At 44.0% G+C, this 10,892-nt stretch overlaps 1 protein-coding gene across 1 annotated transcript; it reads right to left on the reverse strand.

The window, feature by feature from the left end:
- Positions 1 to 2,183: 2,183 nt before the first annotated feature.
- On the reverse strand, positions 2,184 to 8,658 carry LOC308331988 (transcriptional repressor scratch 1-like; the record flags this gene model as incomplete). The annotated part of the gene is made up of 2 exons (XM_080787568.1): positions 2,184 to 2,962; positions 8,529 to 8,658. The coding sequence occupies 2 exons, from the start codon at positions 8,656 to 8,658 to the stop codon at positions 2,184 to 2,186; spliced, it is 909 nt and encodes a 302-aa protein (XP_080643694.1).
- Between the last annotated feature and the right edge of the window lie 2,234 nt (positions 8,659 to 10,892).

Below are 10,892 nucleotides of genomic sequence, written 5' to 3' on the forward strand. Positions count from 1 at the left end.
ATTATGGTAATTGTAATGAAGGAAATGGTAAAAACTAAAAGAGAAAAAAAAGAAGAAGGTCTACACAGTTAAAACAACGACGACATGAGAACATCAGGTCTCAGATATTACTGCTGAAGCTCTGAGATGCTGGAAATGATAAAAGGAAATTTGAAAACAAAACAACAAACTTCCAGTTTCAGACAACCAAAGAGTAGAGTACAGCACAAGTTACACGTGTTGTAAATAAGTGGGCTCTACCCCTCATCGCCCCCAGAACCCCAGCCATACCCCTTCATATTGTAACACTAAGTTGGTTCGTTAACTCCCTGAAATTGAAGTTTCTCCTCATAAGTGCATAGGCTGGTAGTATGTGACAACATAAAGATATCACAAATAGGCCTACCGGACGTTAGCAGTTATGACTCATGTTTCTTCAGAACATTATCATCATGCATTATTGCTCTATCGTTTATGAATGAAATATTGCCCATTTTGCTAAATTACCCTACATCTAAGAAGTTTGGCAACATATCCCAAAGATTCATAAAATTGGCATAGATTCCGTTATTAGGCTATAGTCATTTTTTTTTGCATGCAAGTAGTTTTATGTTTGTTTGTCGTTGTTATATTTAAAGTGTCAAACAAAAACAAGAGGATATTCATTAGAAAGTGTCAAATGCTTTGGCATCTTCATAACAAAGGCTAAAATTAGAACAAATCAATGTGCAAAACAATGAATCTACAAAAACTTGTAATAAATAAATACATACATAAACAAACAAATACAAAATTAAATAGATCAATAAATAAATAAATATTTGTCCACAGCCGAGACCTTTATGACAAAGCAGAACACTGTGTGTCCTTCTGGCAACAAGATTACAGTATTGTACAACACTTTAAAAAAGGTTTGACCTTTTGAGGAACAGACATTTTAATGCCTCTGTTGTCATTTGTGTTTGGCAAACAAAAAAAGATTAGCCGAGAGGAAACTTCTTTTGTTTTTTTGCTCACATCCTGGTGATGGTACAAGCCATGTGACCCAGAACCTGGGTTCAGATATAGTTCATGACCTTTATTGCATTTCAACCCTCCCCCGCTCCCACTTGTCGTTACTCCCCCACACCGAGCTCCGACAGCAGAAGTGCTCATAAACCTTTAACAACAAAAATAATACCGGTAATCATTTGTGTCCATGTGTGCATCGGGCAAAGGGAAGCAAAAATATACTTCATATCTGCAGTATGATTTTTTACACTGTGTACATGTACCATGCGGTACACAGTATATAGAATCCTGTAGGCCTTTTTTAATTCAATGTTTTACACACAGTTCAGTTCGATACTGTCAGGTGATCCAGTTACTCTGGGAAGGTAACAACACATGTCTGGTACTGGCCCACTTTCGGAAGGTGCAGGCAGTGTTACATCTGCACATCCCTCTCCTACAGTACAGACACCTGCTTGGTTTTCTAATGGAAAGTGTTCTGAAAACTGTACTACATCATAGATATCTTTGCAGCTCATTTCACATCGAATCATCATTTTCCAGCACTCACGATGTTGTGGGTTCATGTCTACGTTTGCTTGCTTTAGTTACTTCTTTCCTCTCCCCCCTTTCTCGTTACTTGTCGGTCTGTAAGCCTTTGCTGAATATCATTGCAGGAAAACTGGAAGATCTGACTTCAATCCCGACTGTGGTCATGTGACATGTCTCCCAGAGAGGAAGATGGAGAAGATTGTGCTCTTGTGACGGTTTGTCATGGGCCAAAACAATAATGAGGACAGGAACAGATACTGTATGTTCCTGTATTTGTTAAATATTTTATATGCAGTGTGCTTGATTCATCTTGAGAGATACCTAAACTGCTTCGCTATCGTACAAATATGATCAGACGGGGAAGGTAAGTCAGATAAGGTTGCTTTAGCTTTGTTTGCTTTTTTTTCTTTTTGGCAAGTATTCAGAATGCACTCGACAAGATTTCACCCCAGTCTGGAGGATCAAAGAAGAAGGAGATGTTCTCCATTATTTGTTTTGGCCAGGATTTGCCAAGAGTTCCTCTAAAGGAAGAATACACCCCATCCCTCATTCCACACAGACTTGTATTGCTTGCGGGACTGGAGGAGTTGAGGTGAGGAAGAAAATGGGGAGTCGGATAAAGCTCATAAGGATAGGGTACCGGCCCTCCCTGCTTTTCACCCTCACTCGTCTGATTCGTCGAGAGGCGAGAAAGCCCCCTTGAAGCACGCCGACTCGTAATGCTTGTTCAGATAACTCTTGAGCGCGAAGGTTTTGTCACACCGCTTGCACTTGTAATGCTTGAAGGCCGAGTGTGTCTGCATGTGAGCGCGCAGATTCGACCGGTCGGCAAACGCTTTCCCGCAGTGGGCGCACCCGAAGGGCTTCTCGCCCGTGTGCGAGCGCATGTGCCCCTGCAGGAGCCACGGCCGGCTGAACGCTTTCGAACACACGTCGCACTTGTGCTTGAGGTCATGGGTCAACAGGTGCATGGCCATCGCGGGCATGGAGACGTACACTTTCCCGCACGTGGGGCATTTCTTGGCCATCTTGCTGTCTATGCTCCTGTGCGTCTGCTTGTGCCGGCTGAGGTTGGAGGAGGTGGCGTAGGTCTTGCCACACTCACTGCAGCTATGCCTCTGGATGCCACCCCGCGGGCTCGCCGCGGCTTTTCTTCGCGAACGCCCATCCGTGATGAAGAAGGCGTCGACCGTGTACCCTTCACTCACGGCCGTGTCCCCGTTGATGTATCCGCTGGCCGATGACGACACCTCCGACCGCGGGCTGTCCGGCTGGTCCGAGTCACCGTGTATGTCGCCAGGGCTTCCACTGTAGCTGTCGGCCCTGAGGCGGTCATATATGATCGACGGTTCGTCAGGGGAGGGGACTTTAGTGATGACAGACGATTCGCTCCCCACACCGTCATCATAAGGAGATGGGACGAGATAGTCACTGATATAGCCTGCAGATAAATGGAGAGACAAGTGTCAGCTGTAATTGGAAAGTAGAAATTAACCGATATTGCATTAACATTTACATGTTTGTCAATGTGGTGTGGTGTGTGGTGTGTTCGTCAGTGGTGTGCAAAATGTGCGAGAACAGAAGGCAACAGACATGAAGACATGTATGAAGGCTGTTTTAGCGATGCTAGCCTGTAGCTTTTACCTCACAGTTACCTGTATGGATGAACATTCGACTATAAGAATCAATATTCCTCCATTTCAATTAGCTCTCCCACAGCATTTGAACATAGACAGGTGGGGGAGTAACAGCACTGTAATATAATCTCATATTGCAATTCTGAGAAAAAGGCGCACAGAAGTGGGTCGATAATATGTGATGTGATGTGTGATGAGAGGAAGAGAGAAAGACGAGTCAGAGAGAAAGAGAGAGAGAGAGGATAAATCAAGGGATGGAGGGATAGAGGGAAGATGAGAGAGAGAGATGGAAACAGAGGAAAGAGGACAAAGTGAAAGTGATAGAAAGGAATGCAGGAGAAAGGCAAAGAGAGAAAAAATGAAAGAAGTAGAGAGAGGGAGGGAGGGAGGGAGAGAGAGAATTTCATGTCATGAATATTCAATCATTGCACTTCCTGAACAAAGTATTGTAACTGGCTGCTTATGCAAGTGTGTGTGTGTGTGTGTGTGTGTGTGTGTGTGTGTGTGTGTGTGTGTGTGTGTGTGTGTGTGTGTGTGTGTGTGTGAGTGAGTGAGTGCGTGCATGCGTTTTATAGAGCATGAGTAATGGGTTGAAACATGACCAAGAGTTTCTTTTAACCATGAAATAACCTGTAAGGACTGTAAGAACTATAAGACCACATTCTATTTACAACATCCCGGGGGCATGGAGATGGTGATATTTTAACACTCAACCCTATCATTACCATTTGCCTTGCTCAACAGCGCTTTACTTTGTTCACACTCCCTGCCCACATTTTCCCTGCAAGACGAGAGAGATTCAAGCTGGCAACCTCCCAAACAGAAAGGCTATCTGCCTGTCTGGCTAATGCCCTGTCTGCAGAAAGTGAATTGCAATTGGGTCCATTTGCACTTCCAGAGTTAAATTAACATTTAAGATTTTAGTGCCTGCATGTCTATCAGTCAATAGCTGTCTTCATGCGTGTAGTTGTGTGTTCTTGTGAGTGTGCGTGCATGCACATGCACGCATGTGTGTGGAACTGTGCGTGTATCTCTTTTCGGAGGGAGTGTCTCCTTCTCTGTCCATCTCTCTCTGTTTATTCAGTCAATTGCAATTATTGAATGCAGTGTGTTTTATTGGCATGGAAAAAGATAAATAATGCTGCTGAACACAAACACATTCAACATTCCCTGCCAATGCATCTCTGTCTTTCTCTTCAGCTATTGTGTTTCTCTGAAAGAGAGGAAGAGAGGGGGGAGACGGGGGGGCAGAGAGAGAGAGAGAGAGAGAGATGGGAAGACAGACAGATGGAAAGACAGACATTTGGAGAGAGAACAGCAGCGAAAACCTGCACGTTATTCATTATTTATTTTGATCTAACCTAACAGTAACTGACACACACTTGTGTGCTTTGGACACTTGTAGGTCGCTGTCTGTTCCCTGTGTGTGTGTGTGTGTGTGTGTGTGTGTGTGTGTGTGTGTGTGTGCGCGTGCGCGTGTGTGCAAGTGGCATGTGTGTTGTGTAACACTGTGCACTCGGCTGTGCAAGCTGCCCGGGAAATGTGCCGAGTTGACAGAAACACAGCATGCACCTCCGTGTGTGTGTGTGTGAGACATGTGTGTGTGCCTGTGTGTGCATGCATGCGTGCATTCATATGTGTGTGTGTGTGTGTGTGTGTGTGTGTGTGTGTGTGTGTGTGTGTGTGTGTGTGTGTGTGTGTGTGTGTGTGCTGTGCAAGGAGCTACAGTTGCTATACAGTCACAACTCTTGTTATATTTATAACAAGGGATAAAAGTACCACTCTTTACAAGCTTGCCTAGTTGCTGCAGCCTCGGCTTTGAGAAATTGTTTGGAAAGGGAGGAGGGAGAAGAATAAAGCAATCAATAAAATCACCACCTCCTCCCCAGCCATCTGAATGCCGTAACACCCCCACACCCACCCCCACCACCACCCCCCTATGCCTGGTGTCAGACTACACAGCATCTGCTCCAGCCTTGTTTCTGATGAAAGAGATGAATACCGGTAGGCCAATGTTGACACATGCTGCACAGACACACTGTCTTGTCTCCATGTACCACTTGAACCCTGGCTATATCGTCCCTATTCTGGTTGTGAATATTCGGCAACAAGCTCACAGCGTGTTGTGTTGCGAGTGTGACGCTGTTATTTGGGCTATTATTGGCTATATTTGCCAAAGATATACTGTAGAGCGAAAACACGAAGAGGCCTAGTTTAGTCCCCTGGAAGATTCCGGTCAACTAAGGGCCGATTCATACTCCTATTTTACCACTGTTTCGGCGCTGTAGTGCTGAAATGATTTTGGCTCGTCAGAATTTTCAGTAGCACCGAAGAGCCCCCCCCGCCCCCACACCGCCATACAGCGAAGCCTAGAGCATGGTCACATGTTATCAGGGATTACATGCTTGTTTTACCATAAACTCTCTCCCAGGTTAAAACACTGCCAATGTTGCTGTGCATGTATAGCCAACAAAATGACACAGTGCTCAGCATCCATCCACGCTTCGTTGGTATGCAGCAGCGGGGTGTAGTATACTTGATTTCATCAGAGAAACTGCAGCTTCTGATCTCTATTTGCCTCGTCTCTCTACTTTGATTACCATTGATGTGAACAATGCGTTGTGTGCTATAGCGGTGTTTGTTGTCCTTCTCTAACCAGACAGCAATGTGCTCTGTAGCACAGAGGAAGCACGGTAACAGACAATCTAGTTCAGCCATTGTTTTGAGTGGGTGACAGCTCACAAACCCTCAGTTAATTCTAACTCTGAGATCGTACAAATGGAGCCTTAAACAGGCCCATTTCAATACTGAGATTAAATCCTAGGCCAGCGGGCATCCATGCAGGTCCAGTAATGGGAGTCTGAACCACTGCACTATCAACTAGGGATCGTAACCCATAACCTCAGGGAATTGTCAAGTGTAACATGACAGTAGAAGGTGCCTATTAGAGGAAACAGGGTTTAGAGTGCCTTAGGTTACAGTTAAACCCTAGAGTGTCATTTTAACACTGAGGGTGTAAAAAAATGAACACTTAACAGGTTCATTTTCACGTGTTAAGGCATCAGTTGATGCCTTTAACAGGAATCATCAACTCCAATGGTGACCAACACAGCAATCATTAAGCACAAAATACCATCGTACAGTATATGAACTTCTAGGGTACAGTATAAGAGAAATTAGTCCAGAAGAATGCATGGTTCAATTCTCCAGACAGGCAGGGGAAATCATGCAGGTGGGAAAAGTATAAATGAGAAACACCTCTCTCTCTTCCTCATCAACTATACTGTCGAGTTGCCCTTGGGAAAGATGCTTAACCTTCAGTTGCTCCAGTGGAGCTGCTCGCCTATAGCCAACGTTTGAAGCCTGTGGCCGCAGGCATACTGTATGAAGTACTGAGCCTGGGTGCTGAAAAAACACTGTCCTAAAATGTCCCACACTCGCCCGAGAGCACATTTAAATGCAATGAGCATAATACTGTGTGAGATTAAAAACTATATTTGAACTCTGCCAGCAGGCTTATAAACGTAAAAGCCAACAGATTTCTTGCTGACATTTGGGTGGTTGGAAAGGTCACATTTTCATTTACAGTAGATGGCCACCCACACAACCTATTGTCATAGATGGATGGATGGATGGATGGATATAGTAAAATATAATGTTATAATAAAAATAAAGATAACAAAAGTATTTAAAACAAGACTTGGAGTCTGGCCTGGTCATCTGTACTTGGACTGAACAGGTTTGCATAATGTAATCTTCAATGCCTCAATAGTATATCAATATAATCAATGAATGTCATGCCTTTAACTTAAATGGTGATTGGCAGACACAGGGGAACATTAATCAGAGTGGTCTATAAACATAAGGGTGATGGGAAATAATGATTAACAAAACAAATACAACATCCAACATATTGGGCAGGTGTTGGACAATATATTGAAATTGTAGAATTTTATATTTGGAGATGATGTTCCTTACTCAAACTTCTGCAAACCATTCCAGCCTGGTAATGAAAAAACAACAAAATATGTAAATAACTTTCTAACAGAACAATGTTCCTCTGAGGTATTCTGGAGTGTTGAGAAAAAAAGGAAAAATGCATGTTTGTGTCCTGCATATAGTGTGTTGAGCATGATGTCATTTCTGTTTGTGACGGCTGGGCAATTAGTGTTGTGAGTTGTGACTAAGCATGAAGGCTATACAGGAGAGACAATTTGTACAATTTTGTCGGTATACGTCGACAGAAAATGTCCAAATAGTTAACCCATTCTGACCTGAGATCAGATTCATACGAGGTTTCCACTGGACACACACTGGTCTGATTAACCCATTCTGACCTGAGATCAGATTCAAAAAAATGTCAGTCGTTCTTTGATTTTTCAAAAATAGCAGACCTACAAGCTCGTAGCGCGCCACTCGGTGGCGCGCTATGAGCTTGTAGATCTGCTATTTTTCAATAGCTAAAGCATAACATGATGCTGAACACCAAAACGGGTTCCCGGTCAGAATGGGTTAAGACAGGATAGACAGGAGGATTGGTATAGCCATGGCAAACTGTCCACAGATGTGCCTCAAAATCTGTCCCGCCTCTTCAGCCTGATTAGTACTAGCAGATTTTATACTTGTGTCCTGTGCCAAAACATAGCCCTGCAGTCTACAAGCTGCATCGCACGACACGATGATGTGAGCTTGTAGATCTGCTATTTCTGCAGGACACCGTACAATGGAGTAAATGAGGCCTCATAGTCTTGACAGTGCATTGGACAGTGTTAGAAAAGATCTCCCATGTGAAGGTTAATAGTCTACTGGAATTTTTATGAACCCAGAAATGGTGATTAGTATAAACTTTTATGATAGAAATGTTATCTATATAGGCCTAGGGGGTTTTCATCATTCTGAATCCATTCCAAGCATTAGTTTTGCACACAAAAAACACTCCTTGGGCTAAAAACGGCCATAGCCGTCATCACAAATGTGATGAGGTCAACACATTTGGGCAAGTGGCTATGGCCAAAGAAAACGTCTCCCATTATTATGCTCATTGTAGGTTTCAATCCTGTTTGATATCTTTGTCAACTATTGTCTCCATTTGTCCCATTATCAAATTCCTAAATAAACTGAGATGCCTTCAAGATGATAAGAGAATGGACGCTCAGACAGATGATAACAGAATGGACGCTCAGACAGAGGTTATTTGGTCTATGTTTGGCCTGCATGTGACCGGAATTTGACCTCCCTCCATATTATCCATCGCACTGAAATGATAATACATTATGGAATTAAATGTTATTATGTTTCTCTCTCTGTGTGTGTGTGTGTGTGTGTGTGTGTGTGTGTGTGTGTGTGTGTGTGTGTGTGTGTTGTACTGACCTTTGTCGTGATGGTGGAAACGCAGACTCAGCGTGTGCTCTTCCCTAAGTTCCCTTCTATAGGAACTTTCCAGCTGTGCCGCCGAAAAATCATCCAACTTCACTTTCTTCACCAAGAAAGACCGAGGCATGATGGTGAAGTAGCAACACGCGCACGCGCACGCACACGCACACACGGACGCGCACACACACACGGACGCACGGATGCACGCACAGGCACCGCGGCTCTTACAAGACCACGCTGTGACTCACCCCGAACCTGAGGGAATGCGTTATAGCAGGTATGTCAGATTGTGGATAACCAGCTGCTTCCAAGATGTTTGACTTAGAGGTCTTTCCTTGATCTTATCAGACACTTTAACTGGCTATAATAAAGTGGAGACATAGCTTTATGAGGCCAATTAAGCGTTAAGCCGAGCGCTCGCAGTTTACTCTCGTTGTTTAAAAAAAATCTTCTTCTCTCATGCATGTATAGGCAATTTCTTTCTTTCTTTTTGGCTCAGGTTTCTTGAAATATACACATGCTGGCCTCGTTCTGGCCCGAGGGAAATAGGCACGTCTGTGACCCGTCGTCAGTCGGCACTGTATTAAAACAACAAACAAGCGCGGACGGACAGTCAGCCGCGGGTAAACAGGTTTTCTCTCCTCTGTAAGGTCTCTCGACTCGCGCTTTCAGCACCGGACAGCTCCGTCTGTCGCTATGTGTACAGTTGTGACTCCGCCGCTGTCCTTTCAGCACCACAGTTCAACGGGGAAAGAAAGAGGAAGCACTCGTCTCAAAGTAATGTCTTTTCTTTGAAGTCACGCTGAGCACAATCCACAGCGGCGCGGAAGAAAATGGCATCGGTGTCCAAAGGCATGTCAACGAACGGGCAACAGAGATTAAGCCCCCAGTTATGAGTTGAACACACTTCGGGGGCAAATGTCCATGCGGGAAATAAAATAATACCGACACGTATAGACTGAATCAAATCTTGGCAGCTGGAGAGTGGAAATAAAAAGGTACATAGAATTTGAGAAACCGAAAGGAAGGAAAGCAAAACTAACGTGCGGATCCCGAAATTACTTGACGTTATGAAAAGACGTTAGTCTTCCTCCGTATACCTGGCCGCGAAAATGGCATCACAGTCCGGAGTGAAAAATAAATAAATAGTTATTGTCTCACATCGTATTGTACAAAAACTGCAGTTGGAAGACGACTGCATGGGACCAATAATAATGCTCTTCTCTTTATTTATAACGCTCTCTCTTTATTTCTTCTCTATCTCCTCCTCTCTTCCTTTCTCTCTCTCTTGTCTCTTCCTCTCCTTCGCGCGTGTAGGTGCGGGTCTTTCTAAAGCGCAGGATCAGCTGTTGCGGTTTTATACCGCCGTGTGAGAGGGAATGGGAGAGGGGAGGGGAGGGGGGGGGGGAGGGGGGGGCTGGAGAGAGAAAGAGGGGGGGGAGGAAAGAGGGGGGTGGGGTGGTTGGTGGAAGTGCTTAATTTTATCCATCAGAGAAAAAGGAGCATCTTGTCTTCGGGGACAGGCAGCGTGCTGTGACGGCCTGGGAGGAATTTAATGCCATAGTTTTGAGGGCACGTTCTCGCTGGATTTTCTATATTGAAGAAATTTGTTTTTGGTTTTTGTTTATTTTTTGGTCCCTCAGTTAATGCAGAGCAAATGCCACTCACGAGTGAATTTTGATCAGGGAGACGCACTATATCAAGGACATAAATGGCAGTAAAGCGAATAAGTAAAAGTGTGAACAAATGAACATCACAAATTGTAACATTTGCATGGTCAAAAAGTTTCAGTGACTTTAAATCAGTTTGTTCTGCTTGGTACAATTAAGTGATTACCAGGCAGTTGGCGAAGGATAAAATACCAACTGTTCAATAATCAAATGGCCCTGCATGCTCACCCACAGGAACTCATTACAACAGTTACACTGCTGAGTGGAACATCTCAAACTCAACCACAAGTTTAACCTCTTAACTCCCATACCGTTGCTGTCGGGCAGAAGCCGATTATAGTCTCATCTCATAACTGTGTGTTTTTACAGTAATGAACGTCCTTGATCATACAGTAAGTATATACAGTCTTATACTACAGCATCACACACAAAAACAAATCATCTTTACACCTGGGAAAAACTGAATCCATTGTATTTGGATCAAATAGTAATCTCATAGGAGTATGAATCGGCCCGTAGGGTCGACGACAGAGTACAGCACCTTGCAATGGGTCTGGTCTACAAGATTCGATACACCACCAAGATACTTATGTACCTGTCTAAAAACTTCCTTAATGTCAACGAAGTCCACACCCACAACACCAGAGGGAGTTCAACAAACCATGTGCAACCCAGATTCGGCACAAAGAAG

The sequence above is a fragment of the Protomyctophum bolini genome, assembly GCF_963924005.1.
Source record: "Protomyctophum bolini genome assembly, chromosome: 17".
Classification (NCBI taxonomy): Eukaryota; Metazoa; Chordata; class Actinopteri; order Myctophiformes; family Myctophidae; genus Protomyctophum; species Protomyctophum bolini.